Source organism: Ammospiza nelsoni, chromosome 3 (genome assembly GCF_027579445.1).
Source record: "Ammospiza nelsoni isolate bAmmNel1 chromosome 3, bAmmNel1.pri, whole genome shotgun sequence".
In the NCBI taxonomy this organism is placed as follows: Eukaryota; Metazoa; Chordata; class Aves; order Passeriformes; family Passerellidae; genus Ammospiza; species Ammospiza nelsoni.
Genome location: NC_080635.1, coordinates 43654431 through 43673955, shown reverse-complemented (window position 1 = coordinate 43673955; position 19525 = coordinate 43654431). Strand labels below are relative to the sequence as shown.

At 38.4% G+C, this 19525-nt stretch overlaps 1 protein-coding gene across 1 annotated transcript in view; it reads right to left on the bottom strand.

The window, feature by feature from the left end:
* The window catches only part of DISC1 (DISC1 scaffold protein), a 187232-nt gene that overhangs the window by 12076 nt on the left and 155631 nt on the right, over window positions 1–19525 (bottom strand). The window contains exons 11-12 of the mRNA XM_059469194.1: window positions 11807–12050; window positions 6705–6749 (exon numbers count right to left, since the gene is read on the bottom strand). Coding sequence (XP_059325177.1) covers window positions 6705–6749; window positions 11807–12050 — 289 coding nt within the window. The remainder of the gene's footprint in view (window positions 1–6704; window positions 6750–11806; window positions 12051–19525) is intronic.

Sequence of the window (19525 nt, the reverse complement as noted above, 5' to 3'; positions counted from 1 at the left end):
CTTCTTGCTGGCACGTCCTCTGTTGTGGCACTGAGCTTTACCCTTCTGCTTTCCTTGGGCCTTTCCCAGACATGGCTATGCAGCAGATCCCACTGGGACCAGCTGCAACTCAGGCCCAGGACAGGTAGGTTGATTACAAGGTTTTGTTGCAAACCCCTGCAGCTCAGACACAGAGGAGCACAGAGTCCCTGGCTCTGTGCACAGGACCAGAGCTGCCACTTCCAGGGATTACAAACCTAAGAACCTGCAGCAGCACCCCACAGAATGTATGGATGTGAAAAAAAACCCATTGTTTTTAAACTGAGAGCATGGCAGGAGAAAATAAACACTCGCCTTGCAGCAACTAGGAATGTCTTTTTCTGAAGACCAGTGACAGAAGATGAGAAAAAAGTCTTCCATCCAGCTACTAAATTATTATTCAGCATACCAGCAGGACTCCATGTGCTGTTACACAGTGGGACAACCAGGCCATTTGTATCAGTAGAAAGCTCTTAGGGAATCATTCTGGCACACACATGCAAGAACAGATAACTTGTCCAAGAGAACAAGAGGGCTCAGGCTAAACAAATCATTAAATTGGAATAAATCAAACAGGTACTCTGAAAGCAACATCTAAAATTATGACCACGTAGAGAAAGCTCTGCATATGAAAAATTGCAGGGTATTCCTCCTGAATGATCACGTTTTGGCTACATAAGGCCTTGCCTAATAATGTAACAAAATCTTGTTTATTTTGAAAATTAAGGTAAAAGAACAATAAATATTAGGCAAACGTAACCAATCGTAACAAAAATATGGGAAGGCAGGGAAATCTGAGAGTGTAAAAGTCAAATCAAACTTGTTTAGGTCTTTAAACACTTGAAACCAATTTAATCATAACTAAATGGCTATGGCTGCACTTCAGAGCAACCAAAATAGCTCTGTAAGATTGAGGTTATATTTAATTACTCTTTAAATCCTAATAATGCAGCTTAATTTCTCTTTATTACAGCAGTAATTGTGTATGAATGAACTATTTCTGTACCTACATACAGCTGGATTTTTAGGTGAAATGAGAAGTTCCTCCAACACCTTAGACAAGCATCAGCTCCCAGGAATTTACTTGCAGGTGTCATGTGAAAAATGCAGGAGAACCATTATATAAATTATGATTTTCCAAATTTTATATGAATAAATGAATAAATGTAAAAACAGAAATGGAAGAAACACAGTGCTTTCAAAAATACACAACAATAATTCTAAGTATTCAACCAATTCCATAGCTTCTGCCTCTAGGCCCTCATTTTAAAAAGGTTTGATAGCCCAGAGAAGTAGATAGAAAAGATTTCTCTTAGTGCCTTTCAGGCCTGGTGACATCATTGGTAGCATTTTTATTTGACATTTGTCTATGTAGGCAGGAAAAACCCCTGTCAGTGATACACAAACTATTCAGAACAGCTCCTGGTTGGAAAGTGGCACTTTACACTGATCAACAATATCTCTGAGAGGAAAGTGGACTCTGCCTCAAGCTCAACTTATTCATAAAATACAACTCATCCAAGCTGATGGTTATGTCAATGCTACAAGATGCTGTAAGTCTGAAGACTTTGTTTATTTTTGCTCTAACGGCACTTTTAGGAAGCAGCTGGGAAAGATAGCAGGAGTCAGGAGAGAGCTGAGAGGCAATATTGTTTTATGGATTTTTCTCTGAACAGGGAATGTAGCTGGCTTGGATTATTTTTTTCCTTCTAAATCTTAAGCAGGTGAAAACAGCACAAATATGAGTGTGATTTAGTTTTTAAGGTGAAATTCTTCTGGCTTCTCAGACAAAGTAGAAATTCTTATTCTTTCCCAAAGATGTGAAAGTCTGATGCAAGAAATGGTTAAAACAGACAACATTCCAGCTGATGCACTGCTGTAACATCAGCATATTGCATCAAGAGCAGAGGGAATGGTTTCCACTTCAATCTTCTGTGTTTTGTTTTTACCCTTTTGCAAGACATTACAGCCACCTATGAGCAACAGCTCCTTGACAGTATTACTTGAGGAAAATGTTTGATCAGCTTTTCCAGTACAAACACTTCCTATGCTCTTCCATCTAGTTTAGCAATTTTATATAGAAGAATTGGCATTGTAGTAGCTAGATTAATTTAATTCTGTTTAGGATTAGAGTCTATATTAGTCTTTGGTGGTTGTGCTGAGAAGAAAGATTCCCAGATATATCCTTAAAATTCATTCTTTCTACAGAGGAACTTTTGTAAAAGGGCATTGCCTTACTTCCAAGCAGCAATATCATAATCCAAATAAAATAGAAGCTTTAGAACACCTTCTGCAGAGTCAAAGCGAGATTTCTTTCACGTGCACTACACATCCTCGGCCACATAATAGTTAAAATAATTCAAAGCAATGTAAATAACAACTACAAAAAGGTGTCCTTGCAGGCAGATCCTTCACATTATGGCACAAGGTTTAGAACAGTGATCTACAGTCGACAGAAGTGCTGCATGTTTTCCCTTGACCCTTGCAGAAGTTAATGGCAATTGTCAGCACTTGAAACTCCCGAATGTTAGGCCATGATGTATCTTAAATAATTGCTAGAAACAGAATGCAGCCATCTATATTTGTCGTGTTTGAGCAGATGCTTCAGCCACATGCAAGCTAAGTGCACATGCCCTTAGATAAATGAGCTGCATGGCCATGAGGTGACCACAGTGCAGGGGAGGAGCAAACAAAAGCATTTGTTCCTCCTCTGCATCCCAGTTTTACTGACCCACATGCATTGTCCTGGGCAGCTGCTGTAGATGAGAAAGGCCACTGAGAACAATGCATGTTACTCATGACCAACACCAGCAAGGCTGTCCAGGAAGCAGCCAGGGATCACCAGAGCCTCTCTGTCACTTGCAGTGTGACCAAGCCTGCTGTCACTGTCCTCAGCTGGTGTCTGCATGCACAGCTCTTAGCAGCTGACAGGGATCTGGCGGTTCTGGTTGCAGAGTACAGACTGCTCCAGTGCTAAAGTCCCCTTGCAGTGAGCAGGTTTTCCTCTGGCTGCAAACCAAAATGGCTACATTCCATTCTACCTTTACATGGCACACAACAGTAACTATAGTTCTCCTATATATCATTATGCTTTATGTGGTTGAAGACTTTGACTTTCAACTAGACCAGGACTTCTAAACTTTTTATTTCTATTCCTTTCTGTCTTTTCTTCACCACGTTCCTGTCTTCCATAGAGGGAGATGTCCAGACTAGAGCCATAGTCCTCTGGAGGCTTTGGCATTCTCAGCTAAGCACAATAATTATTTCTGTCTTACAACTGACATTCCCAGTAATGAGGCTGCGAGTGACATTTGCCCTTTCTTCCAACACAATGAAGGTAATGAATCCCACTATATTTGCAGTCCACTATAAACCTAGATTCTTTTTCTGCAGTATTGTCAATTTAGCTGCTATTTACCATCTGTATACATAAATCCAACTCTTTTTCTCCCTCAAATGTAATTTGCACCTGTCTTTCAATATATCCCTTCTTATTCATTTCAGTCTATTCTTTCAATCTATCAAGACCATTTGGAACTCTAATCCTAATTGAAATTATGTTGATTGGCACATAAACTCCTGGCCTACCTCCTTTTTAAAAGCAAACACAAAGTCTGCCTTTACTGATCCCTTGGGACTTCAAGCTTCCTCTAGGAGTTTTCAAAGGAGCTTGTTAATGGTTTGGAGATTGTTTTTCTTGGCTCCTATGTGCTCAGGAGAAATTTCATCAGTCTAGCCTCACTTGAGTACATCTCATTTGCCTTTGGATCTTTTACTCTTGCTACCTGGTAGTGAATACCAGGAGCACTACATAATTGGGCATAGCTTATAATCTTTAGAAAGACCAAAAGCACAGAGAAAAAGGAAGAAAAAACTTTCTGATCTCATTTATTTTCTCATTCACCTTTCCTATTAGAAAGGTGCTTCACCTTTCACCTTCCATGCTTTCTTTCACCTTTCCCTTGCATCTAACTTATCCCTGAACTCCCTTGCCATTTCAGATGTCTCCTGTTTAATGTAGCTTAGTGAGCTCAGAGGTCTTGCTGCTTCACACTTACACTGAGCAGTATGCTTCTAGACTCATTCTTATAAACACTTTTGTCCTTTCCTTGTCAGAACTTTTGAGCCACTGAAAAACTGCTGATATACTCTGTGACTGTGTTTGTACTTTTCTGCACCAAAAGAAGATGGTGCTGCACTATAAACCTGATGTCTTCTGGACAGTACCAAAAAATATCTGCTGAATCCTCCTCCTCCAGAGTTTGTCCCACAGAAACTCCCCTGTTTTTGTTTAGATGAGCTTTTCTTTCATGGAGGTATCTACCTAACTTCTCTCAGAAGAGGGATCAAGGCTGTTTCCCAATTACTTTTGCTCTTATCACCTTCCACTTACAGACTGCTCCTTTGTTACATCAGTGTGGTTATATATATTTAGGAGGCTTCAGCACTACAACACACTCCCCACTTTCTCATATGCAACAATTTAGGCATAAAGCCTTCCAGCCAGCTGTGACCTACCTCTTTCCCACCATAACATACTTTTCCCACACTCCCTTTGCTTGAACTGATTCCTAATCCTTCTCCACATGGGAGTGTTAAATGACTCATCAGAATTACAGTGGGGTTGGCAATTCTTCCCTTTGTGTATCTCCCATTACAGCTACAGAGGAGTGTCCCTGGAAAAGCATCTCTGCAGGAATAGAGTTTTTCACTGCCTTCCAGCACCCTGCTGTGGCCTGACAGCAGTCTTCCTATTCTCATCCCTACTAGACTGAAGATATTCCCTAATTGCAGACTTTCTAAAATGAGAGCACACACTGCACTGGCTCATTTAATTACACTGGGACAATTCCAGCTCCTGCTGCGGGAGGATGAGGCTATTTACTGACTTACCAATAAAAATTCACAGTGGGTCAGGACTTGGAAAAAGAAACGAAAGTACCAAACTGTTTTCCTATGTCCACATCCTGGTGTGCAAGGAGTAAGTAGAGCTGGGTTTCATTTATAGGTGGTTCCTAGTGTTGTTCATTCCCATCTCTGTTCCCAAGGCACTAAGATGCAGGAATGACTTAACTGGGTGCTCTCCTGCAGGGAGTGAGGAGACTGACCAGAGAGAATTAGGGGACCAGAGCACCAAAGGTACATTTAGGTAAAACCTTGACATGGTACAGGCTGCTGACACTCCCACAGAGCTTTGTGGAGAGCTCTCTACAAGTCACCATCAGCCCAGCTGTGGCAGTGGTAGAGCCTGGCTTTCTACCATATTTCCTTTCCTTTTATTTCTATTGTTGCTTTATTTTCTCTTCATGCACTTTTGTCCCCCTCTGCCAAAATCTTGAAAGTCTCTCTGCTTATGAGAACTTTAAGATGTAAAGCTCTTGGTGCACACTTCTACAGTGGCAGCCCTGTATACCTGTACCTCTGATGCCCTCAGTATTTTGCCCTGATGGCAGCAGGGCTTTGTGCTGCCTTTATCCCACGGGCCTCCCTGTCCCTATTTCATGTCATGCATGGACACAAGCAGCCACACAGTTTATCTAGAATTCACAGCAAGGTTCACTGATCAGAAAGGCCATTTGCATTTTCTGCAAGGTTCACCTTCATTCTCAAGGCTTTTTGTTTTTATTTATGCTGAACTCACACACAGCCAAGCAGTCTATCCTAGGTGTGCCCTCATGTCACAATCTCCTTGAACACAAAGTCAACAATCTGAGCGTGGTGTTGCAGTTAGATTATCCTTCCTGGATCATTCCAGCAGCTCCACAGTCTTTGGATTCACTGGTGGGAATCTAAAGAAATGCCTCATCTGAACAGTTATCCTAAATTTAATATTTATTTATTTAATATTTGCCTGGTTTGGAGCCCTTGTCAGTTGTACTTGACAGGAGGCATGTATGCTGTTATGGAAGGTGAACTGGGGGTTACTTGAACATGTAATTTATTTGCTGGCTGGACACAATGCTTGGATACTAAATTTCTTTACTATGTAAGTTGCAACCCAAGGCACACTGATATACAAATGGACCAGACTGGAACAGTACAGCTCTTAGACCCAGGGTAACTCTCCTTAAACATCTATTACCTAAACTCTTTGTTTGTAGGTAGACAGTTTTTTGTATGTTGGCAGGTTTTTCTCACAGGCCATGCATCTCATGTCACTCAATTATCCTAGCTTTCTTAAATACATGCACTAGGTTCTCAGATCTTGTTATTTCTGTAAAATTACAAACATCCAGTATTTTTGCTTAGATGAAATTCCTATTACTGTGCATTCTGCTTCACTATGCTTGCATACTTCAAAAATAAATTCAAAGGCATTTTTAGTGGCACACAAGAAAACAGGCTAAGGATCATGACAATGCTACAGTGGGGCTGGCTAAATATTACTGGTTCTTATTTTCCCATGTGTTTATCCTGTTGTTGGTATGTGTTAAAAATATTAGCACAGGTTTTAACTATAAACTCCCTGAAATACTCAGCAATTACATCATTACCTTCAATGGAAAAAAAAAGAAAAAAAGGAATGGGCCCACTCTAGTTGTGATTGTGTTGCTTTTTCCAAGTGCACACACAAGTGCAATTTCTAAGCAAAGGTAACACCATAAACACAAGTGTCATTTATTCTAATTGAGACAAAGAAAATTCTGTACAATATCACCACTTTATACTGCCTAGGAAACACTTACCTCAGATAAATGACCCTCTGTTCCAAATGAAATGTCTTCCATAACCTGTTAGAGATACATTATTAAGTATATAGTAGATACATGCTATATAAGCAGTATGATTTTAATGGAACTTATAAAAACCATATAGCACAATAAAAAGTTATGTAAGCTGAAAAATTGCATCAATTTTCTTCACATGCATGAAAGACTTAAATTGCATTTATAATGGGGCAGTGGCAGCCACCCAATATTTAAAACTATATTTGAATACATTTTATTAAGGCCTGCTTTGACTTCTCACTTAAAACCCACAAGGAATACTGCCTCTAAAACTGAATGACTAACTATAGATTGAAACAAACATTTTATCAAACTCTTGCAGATCGGTACACCATTCAAGAGTCTATAGGCTTTTTTTTTTTTTTTGGTACAAACCCTGTAAATTATCTTGGGCAGGAGAATGAGAGGCCCACTCAATATTTCCTATTAGTAACAAATGCTATAGTCAGTTCTTCCTTCAAAATTTCCTTCATCTGTGAAGTCTATATGAAATTAGCCAATGTTTCATTGACTGGCTGAGGAGCAAAGAAATTTGATATTAGCATAATTGGGAAATCATTAATACTAATCACACATAACAGTGTTGTTGATAATAAACTGAGATAGGGATACTGCTTTGGTATCCATACACACACACATACATATATAGATATACATAATTAAAGTGCAAAATCACTAATCTGCCATAAAATCACAATTGTTACTTGACACTATTTTCAGCAATCAATCTGAAAAAATGGTTTAAATTTCTCTTGCCTGTAATATTAATTTTCTGATGATATTTTACTGCTAAATTACATGTAAACATTAAGCTTTCTGAGGTGCTACAATCCCTCCCGAAAGAGCCAGCATTTTTACAGCAGAGCTCCACCCCAGTCTCAGATGCAGCTGAGGGGCACTGTGCTGCACAGCTCCACATGTGGCTGTGCACTCAGGATGTGACCATTGTGTACAAGGCAGCTGCCTCCTGCCACTGACATCCTTTTTCAGCTGGGACCAATACAAGAAACACACAAACGCTGACTTTCACTAATGCTTCATGCTGACATTTAAAAATAAGATTAAAATTTAAATTTCCAAATTATTTTCTAAGCTCCACAAATACAGCGTTTAATTAAAGCTCAAATGAATGCAGAGTTTATTTAGCTTTCAGAAGGCTTTGTCCTTTACACATTACTCATTTGCCTCCAGGACCACAGGCCATCCCAATGCACAGTAATCAGTTACAGTCTGCTCACAAAGGCTTTCTTGGTGCTTGCTAGCACTAAATTCTGAAAAATGTTGTATCACGTTCTATGATAATTTCTTTTTAATGGCAGACACCACATTAAATATTTTTTTTTTGTGATGGTCCATTTGGTATCACTTAGACCTCAGTAACTTTTAAAAATTTAATCTCATGAAGACTTTACAATTATAGAACATTTTCTAAACACCAGAGTGATCTTCAACGAACCCCAAAACATCACCCCAGATGGCTAAACTGAAGTATGCAGAGAAGAGGAAAAAGACAGCTGACCTTATCCTTATCCCTGTTCTCTACTTTCTTTGTGATGAAAAAGTGAGAAATTAACTACAAACAATTCTGATGGGGCAACTACCAACAAATGCTGACTTACAGAATGTAAAACTACTGAATTTTGGATTTTACCTTGTAACTTTAATCACCTCAATTTTCTTGAAATCTAGTAGGTGTTTCTTTCCTTCATAGTGATTAAGAGGGAGCACTGCACAGCATGCCAGAGAGCAGAAGAAGAAAAAAGGATAGGTCAGGAACTCAAGCCTGCAGGTGCACACATAGCCATGTTCATCAGGTTACTTGCTGTTAGGGAGGTTCCAGCACATACAAATCTCTCAGTTTATTAGTGGGTGGGTTTGCTGTTTTTAAAAGCTCTTCATGAAAGTGTTTGGTTACACATATATTATCAAGAAGAAAAAAAATAAAGCAAGATATTATAAGGAGTGGAAGAAGCAGTCATTAATGTCTGAAGAGAAATGAAATGATGCTGCATATTTTAGAAATCCCCCAGACTGCATCTAACCATGTAGTAATGATCACTGCAATTTCCACCTCACTCAGTTTAAAAGCATGAAACATATGTGGGATTAAAACCAAAACCCACCTTAAATTCTTCCGAGGCTTAGAAGAAAATCAAGCCAAATACTCACAAAAAGTCAAACTACAACTGAAATGATAGGACACCTTAACTTCACCAACACAGCTACCAGCTAGAAAGTACACACTTATATGAGAATTCAGGAATCCACATCAAATACATTAGACAAAGTGACTTCCACATGACTGAGGGTAGCAATATTGTCTGCAACTTTGCTCCAGTCTTTTTCTAATGCTAGCCAAATGAGTCTAATGAGTAATCTTCAACTGAGAGAAGCACATCTTATTTAAGTAACTCAGAGTGGTTCACAGGATGATTTTTGCTGGCCTCTTTATTTAGCTTTTACTGAAACATCATTAATGATGTTTCAACAAACTGAGCTGCCAATGCATCTGATTTTCATCCCTAGTTAACAGGCTGTGTTATAATGGAAGCCTGATTTACTGAATTATTCTGGGATGCCAGTCTACCACAAAAAACTGTAGAAAAAAAATCAGCAGTGTCTTAAAAAACACAGTTATGAAAACTATAAAATAACTGTTGACAGTTAATAAACCTGTGCTCACATGATAGTAAAATAACAAACTTTCAAAGAATTTATACTTTACATATTTTTATACCAGAACATGTCATATTTTATGATTTAGTGAGGCTATTTAATTAAAAATTATAAATGGCCCCTCTGCAAAGCAGTTTCTGAGGATCTACAAGAAGGGCTCTTTCATCTATTTTGCTGTTATTATTACTGTTATGTTTCTTACTTAAGTTTTTCTTGCTTTCAAAGTAAACCTATAGAGTAAGATACAGTAATATGCAAGAAAACTATTTATAGTACACATCAAAAAAAACCAATATTCACCTGGCACTAGTGCTTAGCTCTATATGACACAATAAATAAGTGGAGAGCTTCATTTATAGATTTCCACTGTAAAGTAAATAAATCACCTGGGTTTGTAATGTACTTTCCAAGGCATATATGCACATTTGTTACTATCAGCCTTTCCTATATTGTCTTGAAGTAACTAATTCAGTAAGTTCTAAGTACAAAGAACACTCTTTTCTTCTGTTTCAGGGGCCAATGGTGCTCTCTAGGAAGTCCCTGAGGGGGAACAGAGGTTGTGGCACAGTTGAACAGAACAGTCATTCCAGAAACACGGCAACCACAGCAAGCCATTCCTCTCACAGGGGCACCATAGCCTCGTTAAATAATATGAAACCATGTATTTTGACAAATGCATGCTTTTCTATTAGGTATCCTCACTTGCTGATAAATGGCTATGAAAAGGTCCCCTGCTAATGGCTAGGAATAAGTTTTTCCATGGAAGTGATTAAAAATGGCTAAATTGAGAGATTACACACCACATCACTATTTTTTTGCCACAAATATTGAATTATTTTTAAATAAAAAGTCACTACCATATAACAGAGCATTTAAATGCTTCAGAAGTGGTTTGTTTTTCAAGTCCATTTACAAATCAAGACAAATTTTTTTCCTTGCACTTCAACATGTTCAAAACCAGAATTTAGCATGATTTGTGTCAGGTTTTTTCATTTGCTTTTATATTCCGCCTTTTGATGAACTACTAAGAGATGTCAGGGAATAATCTGTGATGGCTCTTCTCTAAAAGTTTAGATACTGCCTGTCACTGCAAATACAGTTTCTCTTTCATTCAAGATGTGGGGAATCATCCCTCAAGTCCCACAGATCTCTCCACAACCAGAAGTCATCTCACTTCAGCTGCCCGGCTGCCATTCTTGGATAGCAAGGTTGATTTTCAGGGAAACAATCTGGGCTTGCAGGAGTGAAAGGGGTGATAATCTATAGCACAAATATCAGGAGTGCTACAGAAACAGTCACAAAATCCCAAACACTCCAGAGCTTCTAAGCACTTTCGAAAGAGGAGCACAGCTTTCCATAACCAACAGAACTCCTCATATTATTTCAGCAGACTCATAAAAAATATGCTAAGGCAGTGATGGAGGTGGAATCAAAGCCAAGCTGACTATTTCTAATAAAATGTTCTCTCTGTGAAGCCAGTCTGTAAACCATTTGCCCTGGGAAAAGACTGCAAGAACTACTGAAGCCCAATATTAAACCAGAATTTTACTAACAAGAGGATTTTACAGTCAGGTATGGGTCTGCTTTTCACTAAAACTCAGCCAGTATAAATGCAAAATTAAACATCAGATTTCAGAGCAATGCACAGTTCAATAGCTCTTAACATCAGATGCAATTAAGCATAATTTAAATTTTTTCAACTTAATTCCATGCTAATAAAACTAACAACTGCTGTTGGAGGGTCTTTTTGTCTCAGTGGTGCTGTTGAGTGATGAAGATTTTTTAACAGCTTGTTGACATAGGCAGTACAGTTAAAAGATTATTAGATAATGGTTGATCTTTCAAGCAGGGATAGTGTTCCAGATCAAAACATGAAAACATAAAAGAAATTTGTCAAACCTTCTAAGCTTCATTATTTTTTCCTCCTTTTAATAATCGTTGGATGCTGTAAGCCTATTAGCATCTATTAGCTCAGAAGCCTTTGACCATTTCACTAAGGGAGGAAAAGTAACTCTCTCTCCATGTCAGCCAACAATGACCCAGGCTAACAAGTCAGCAGGACCAACTCAGAATGAAACTCATTGGTGAGATGAGGAACAACTGATAATTTTGCCTAAACAGTTTTTCCTTTAAATCCTGATGCACATTCTGTATTTATTGTCTGAATAATTTCTGCATTTTAAAAAGACTGATGGTAAAAGGGAAAAGGGCTGAGGGACTTCTGAGAAGATAATAAGCTATTTTATTCATGTCCCAGATTGAAAGCCAGATGTTAACTTCATACTTAACCTGCCCTGCTGACCCATCACAAAGATTCAACTCCTCCTCTCAACAGGAAAACCAGCAGTATCCCTTGAAATACAGCTGCAGAGTATTTCAGATACCTCTTTCAGCTCCCTGTGTTTGAGGCGGGAAACAGCACCCCACTCTGCGCCCTTTAGAAAGTGACCTTCTTTTCTTTTTTCAGAATCAGGTGGGGCATCAGCAGTCATCTCCATCTCATCCATTTGGTTCTCTTCTTCCTCAAAACCACAGCAACTGGTTTCTTTCAGTTGAAACCCTCGGATCAACAGCTGACAGGCCTCCAAGTCAGCTTCCCACACTCTTTGGAGCATCTGGCTCCCACAGCTGAAATAAAAGCCAAAAGAAAATAAAACTGCAGCTCAGAGAAAATAGTTGCTATTTCAAGTAACACTTGCAGTAACTGCTTATTATAGACAGAAGAGTAAAAAAAACAAAAAAAACAACAGCACCTCAGATACTCCCACAGAGATAACACTGCTGTATCAAACTGAAAAGCAGCAAAATTATTGCCCTATTATAAAGCAGATGATAGAAAAACCTGCTTGAGTTAAGATGTAACTGCACAGCAAACACTGGCTGTGTGAGACTTCCTCCTGCTCTTCAGACACAGGCTCAGGGGCCTTGTCATCATAACCAGGGCTTCCTTCACAATATCTGATACACAGGCCTGTGTATCCTGCACCCATGTGGCTTTCCTGAATTTGATGTAAAAGATCATGTGTGAACAATCACACTACGTACTGCATTAAATCAGGTCTAAGTTTTGGAAAATAGGTACACTAACTTTCTTATTAGACTAAAATGTGCTTACTTCAGCACTGGTGAATCAGATTAGACTAAACCACAATGGTTTCCCTTTTTTGAGTCTTATATTTTTGAGTGCTGCTGTTATCTCTTACTAATGTGCTTTGGTTTCCTTCTACTTTGTTAGGCCACCAAAACAAAAACAGAATTCAAAATACAAAGCCTCTATAACATTTCATCCATTAGTCATCTCTCAAACATGTACATTATAAGTAATGCTCCTGAGATCCAACCAAAATTTATTTGCACCTGAAATAAGTGGGAATTCTGAGTGTAGACAGATTTTGAGAACTGAATACTAACATCATATTGTTTGTAAATGATGTGGCCACATCTCCATTTTATACATGTTGTCTCAAAGGAAGCAAATGAGTAGGTTGCTTGCTTAAATATAGTAGATCAGTGGCAGAGCCTGGGATGAGACTGAGAAGTGACTATTCCCATGGCAATACACACTTTCAGACAGATTTCAGTGCTAATAACTGCAATATTTTTTTCACTTTTCTTTTTCAAGTTATATAATTTACTATATAAATACTATATTGTGAGAAATTTTAAGTGACTTAGAAGAAAAATAACTATTTGATTTTAACTTTTCTGACTAAATTAAGTACCAGCTTATCTTTTATCCCAAACAAAGGAAAAAGAAGCTACACTTCTCACAATGAGTTCATTAAACTACACAAGTATCTTTTTAACTCCAAATTCTACAAGATGGCAAGCTGTAAAAATCACACAGCAATATACTGAGACTGAAAGCAAAATCAGGCTTCAGAAGCTGAGCTATTTGATTTGTGCTTAAGAGTCAGTATATGTGTTTATTGAAGGCATAATGCAGCAAGGGGTCCACAAATTGGTCTCCCCCAAGGAGTTCAAAGTATCACTAATTAGAAAGGGAAAAATGGATTACACATCTGTGTTCCATCCAGGTAGCATTTCACTTACCAAGCCAGAAAAATAAAATAACCCCTGCTGTTTCACTACTTGTCAATCACATTATCATAGTTACACAGTCAAAACATTTTCCTGCAGACATACATAAGCCCATTTACTTGCTTTTTGAAAATGTTTGTTTGCATCTATATATAGCTGATTATTAAAAGCTAAAAAAAAAAAACAACCAACACTCTAGAGAGCTAAATCGGAATTTCTAAAGGATAACTTGTTTTGGCTATTTAATTTAATGAAGAGCTTTATTGACAAAATTAGGGCAGAGGTGGTGACGTATGCAGGATTTCACAGTGGGGAAGATGAACAGCATGTACAACAGCAGAGCGAAATGGTGCCTGGGCTGCTGTTATTTGGCCCTGACTCAGGGCATTGGTCAATGTGGTTTTGTCTGTGTCTAAGTTTTAAATGCATTTTAGTAATCAGCAGTTACTGAATCTTCTGCTAACAGATGGCTTTTATTTGAAGGCTATCATTGTTTTATCATGGTATTTGTGAAACTCTGATACAACTTGAACTAAGATGCTAAGATGTTATGCCGAATTTTTCAACCAAAATCAGTGAATGCATGGACACTTGGATACTCTGAACAGATCTAAGCCCAACATATCAAGGTTCCACCTTTTAGTCTGTATTTTGGAATTCAGTGCCTTGAAGCATTTTTCAAACACACTTTTGGAATGAAAATTACTTTAAAGCTGCAAATAGCAAACATTTCAAATGATTATTACCAATTATGTTGTCCCCAGCATGCAAAAAACTAGCTTTTACATCAGGTGTTAAAAATTAAACTAAACTGAATTTCAGAGTTTGGTTTATTCATTTTCAGTCCATACTAAAAGTGCATTTGCAGTCTCCATGAAGCCTCCATGGGTGGCTGCACAGAACACTGTGAGATTTTTTAGGTATGAAACGTTTCAAAATGATGGATCGAGTCTGGATGAGATTTTACATTATTCCTATACTTATAAATATTTCATGATGTATCAACACCTCTAGGTGTTATATGCCTGCCTGTATATTACTATCAAAGTGGCATATGTGGCAAGTTCAATGAAGGTGTCTGGAACAACCTGCTGGAATCCACAACAAATCACAATCCATCAACCATTTACAAAGACCCAGTGACACAAAGCATACCTTAATCACCTGCTGATTCTGAGCTGCCAAGAGCCAGAGTGCCAGGCTTTGCACAAACACCAAACACATTAGAATGATGGCCTTTTCCTCAAAGCAACTTTTCTCTTTCAAACAATCAGCAAGAGCTAGGATACAGATGAGGATGTTCAAAAACACAGTGGACTGGACATGGCATGTTAGTTACAGTTCTACAGTTTAATTAGTTACACGAGTAACTAATTAATCTAAGCGGTGCCAAGAACACTGAGACATCACAGTGAATAGGCATTTTAAGATTTGTGGGAGGGCAATGAAACATGCCATTAGATTCCCAAGATCTCCATCCCTTGGAGGAGGAATCATGTAAGGTTCAGAGATGCTAGTATAAGAATACAAGGGGCAAGTGATTGACACCAATGTGGTTTAACATCTTTTGAGGAAAATCTTTCTTCTCACATTAAAAAAAAGACAAATACTGAGTAGAGAGTTAAAGTCTCTGAGTAGCCCTGACACTGGAAGCTAGCAGTTAATCTTGATGAGACAGAACAGAAGGAGTCAATGAAGGAAAAACAAAGTGAAATGGAAAAAAAGACAGAAGTGCTCATTTTGAACGAATGAGAGTAGGACAAGACTGCTTCTGTCAAGTCATGGCCAGAGAAATTGATGATGAAGTAAGTGAGATGCAAGACTCCACATGAGTAATTTTTTAGCTGCATGGATAGCTGGGACAGGTTTTACTTCAAAGATACTGTGCAGAAAGAATCTACAAGAGCAGGCCTAAGCTGACTTGAAGAATGGCTGAGACATCCACAACAACACAAAAGGATGCAGCAGACAGAATTCTGCATTAGGTCAAGTTGATGATGATGAAAGAGCTGTCAGAGAAACAGGGCTGTTTATGGGCAGGAGGAAATGGATGTGGAACACAGAGGCTTATCCTTGAGTTCTCTTCATAAAGTGGCAATTGACACTGTAATTGCAGTTGCCTTTAATAAGGCTCAAGCAGTTTTATAGGAAACACGACCAGGGTAAAAAGGCGCAAGGAAACTAGAGGATATCTCCCCTCTACTTGTGATGTTGGGTGAAATTCATGTCAAGAGACATAACCAGCAAGGGTTCTCTCTCTTTTGAGCTCCAAAAAAACATTGCTCTTCTGCCTTTTGACGAGATTCTGGGAGGTATCTATGGGGGCTCTCTATGGCTCTCAGCACAACATTATTCTAAAGCTATTTATAGTGCTAACTGGAACTACAAGAACATGACTTTTCTTTATTGAGGGCTCTCCATACATACAAAAGGCATATTCAGTTCCTGAACGTTGTAGTCTAAATGAAAACATGTCTGTGTAAAAATAGTAAAAAGATTTTATATTAAACTCTATAAAAAAAAAAAACAAACCAAAAACCAAAAATATTAAAACAACCAAACCACAAAACCAAACCAAAACAAAGTTCTGCAAAACCTCCTCAAAAGCATATTGGAATCAACACAGGAAGATGTCACCGTTTATATGCTTCCTGAAAACTGTCTATAGTTTTCAGGAATGCCCCTTGGTGAGTGAATTGTTACAAGTGGTTTAAAACACCCTGAGGTCAACACTATGATGTTGGTTATTTCAAGGGAAATACCTGTAAGAACCCTCACACTGAAAGCCAAGAGAGTGAGACAGAAGCTAAAACGTTACACAGTAAGACAACTATTGAGAAATGGCATAATCAAAATGTAACTTAGGATGGAAGGGCAACCATCACTAAGAAGAGATATTCTAGATGACTTCCTTTTAATAGGTGAGCCACATCAAGGTACATTTTCAGGAAACCATGTACTTATCTTCTCCCAGTACCTGGCACATATTTTAACTCTATTGACTGATCCTAAAAGCAGTTTTCTCTCACACAAAAAAGCAAATGAAATGCAACAAAAATAGTCTGGCACAAACAACAGGAATTTTCATTATGACAATTAAAATGATTGAAAACTTTTGAGGCTTGCATAAAATGGCACTGTGAATCAAAAGACTTTGTTCAATATCCCCATTCTTTATTGAACTATTGTATAAACTAGGGAAAGTTGTTCTATATTTTGGTTACTTGCTTCTATTTATATTTTGCCCCACAGGGGAGAAATGAGCTCTTCTCACTCAACATTGAGCTATTATTTTTTTCCCTTTTCTGAAGGCAATAGCTGCGCAGTGAACAAAGGAGGCAAGCAAAAGGAAGTATCTTCTAATGATACTTTGAGGATAAAAAGCAATGTTATTGTTTCACTCTTAGCAGAGCCTCACCTTTTTATTTGATTCATCATATTAATTCACAGTCATGCATTAATAACACTTCTTATATTTAAGAATATTGTTTAGATATTCTTAAATATTTTTCTCTATATAATTCTTAGATTTAAGAATCTACTTCAGCTTTACTTCTCTTTTTCATTAAAAAGAATTTAAAAAGAAGTTTCCAGCCTGATCGGTTCTTGTTCTTTAACCTTGGCTGTTACATTTTAAGATGCCAACAGCCAACCTGTGGAACAAACCAAGGACTACAATGTGCCAATCAGTGACTCACATGAGGCTCCAGGGGGAAGGAGGCACATAATCCTGTTTTTCCCACCTGACTGGTGTGCAACAGCAGACTGATAAGGGAGAAACTACAAAGAAAATGTGGACTAAAACTTTTGTTTCCCCTTGGCCTGCACACTAGAAAGTCACCTTCCCGAAACATCTGAAATCAAAACTCTTTTATTCTCCCCTTCTTGCAAGTCTCCCTAATCCTATAAATGCCTTCAACATAACCTCAATTTCACAATTCAATTCCTTGCATTGTGTCTCTCTTCCCCATTCTCCTCAGGAGCCAAAAATCTCATGAAATAACTTCATATGGTTCCAATCATGTGGTTGTCTCCCAGTGTGGGAGACATAATTTCTACTCCCTTATTTTAAAGCTCACTGATAACACTTGTTTGCTGCTCAGCACTATTGTCACATTTTTCTATGTGAAAACAAGACTCACTCCCAGAAGGAGACTTCACATATGCCCTTGTCAGATAACAACCTTCCCTACCTTGGAGACCAGCTAAAACTCCCAGGCAAAGTTTGAAGCTGGTAGTGCTTTTCCCTGGCACAAGCAACAGCAACTTGCTTCTCCAACCTTGCCCTCTCCTTTATAAAAAATAAAATAGTATCTACAAACCACCAATTAGCTCTCCCTCTTTAAATGTGATGTTTCATTCACTAGACAATATTCTGGACTAGAACCACTGAAGCCCAAGAAAGCAATCCTCACAATCCCCATCTAACTTTCACACTTTTACATCTTCAACACCTGAAAAATTTGCTCTGGGCTGACATTTCTAGTATCTACTTTATAGCCACAGTCAGGTTCTCTGAACATCAGTCCTATCCAAAAGACATCCCAGTGCATCCAAACAGGACATGACAGTGCAGCACAGAGGTGTGCACATCACTTTCATGCAGCTCGAGAATGGGTGTTGGCAGTGGCTCTGCTTTCTACAGCATCCCAGGAGCCAGGCAAATGTGCAGGAAGGGACACATTTGAGGTAAAAGGTGAGCAGAGCCTCCAAACCAGCCTCTAATGGGCTAATGGGGTGGCTTTGGCACTCACATCTCCTCAAGACAGAGCAAATCTGGAAGTGCAGTAGACAGAGTACCTGGCACCAGATATCCTGTGTCCTTGTTGAGTGATCTAACCTCTACAATACTGCTATGGAACACCCACCACAGTCTTAAATTGTGTAGGGATTAGGAGCTCTCACTTCTTGGCTTGGTGAGCAAAAAGAAGAACAACAGTTCAATTCCCTCCTTGTTCACAAATTTCAGATGAGTCCTGGTGGAGAATCCCAAATACATTCAGACACCTTCTCATCTGAGATATTTAACACTGGAGATGCCCCATGTCGAGTACAAAAACACTTAGAGAATGGAACAGAAATGTAACACTGTGTTGGAAGGAAAAATGCCATGCTGCAAAGCAACCATTCCAACACTGCACAGCCTTCTTCAGACAGCTGCTGCCTGTTGCATGCTCCCTGCTTCTTTCACATCTCTGCTTGCCCATATCTGAACTTCCACTCCGGGAACACTGCATTTCTGTGGGTCTGGGAGCAGGGACAACAGGTCTTTATACTCCTCTCAGCTAAAAAACTTAACCCTGTTCTTCACTGCCTCTACTTTCTCCCTCTCTTTCTCCTGTTATCTAGAAGGTAACACTGCCACTCTATTACTTGGGGTAGCTGCAGGTAGCGTCTTTAGACAAAGACATTTTGCATATATTCATAATGAGGCTATACCACCAATTCTATAAAATGCATAATTAAGGAAAAAGGGTAAATATATTATTATGATGGATTCTAAGATTTCTAAGGAATTTTCTCAGACCTCACAAAAGCTATAAACTTAAACTGCCTTCATATTGCTTTAAAAATTCCTTTCCATGCAGAATTTTTCATAGAAAGAAGCTAATATCAACAAATAAGAAATAATATTCATGTAAAAATACATGTCCCCCCCCAGTAATCTCAGTAAAAAAAAAAAAAAAAGAATAAATAAATATCTGCCAATGTTTTTTGCCAAATGTGTTTTAAAAAATTAGGCTTATCAACTACACTCATTATCCACAATTTTTTTCACTCAGTAAAATTACTGCATCGAGAATACTGAAAGATTAACACTGAAATCTAAAACCAGTCTGCTAATAACTGACATATTTTCTAAAAAACCCCTATCCTGATACAGCAACTTCAGGACAGAGCTACCACCTTGTATTTTATGTGAAATGTACGTACCACGTGTCTGGTTTTCCTTTCCAAAAGGCCTGTTAAAAACAATACATCTAGTGCTTAAAACCATCAGTAGACATTTGATTAGTGTTATTAAAAAACAAGATACCACACAATATCAAACAATACTTCCG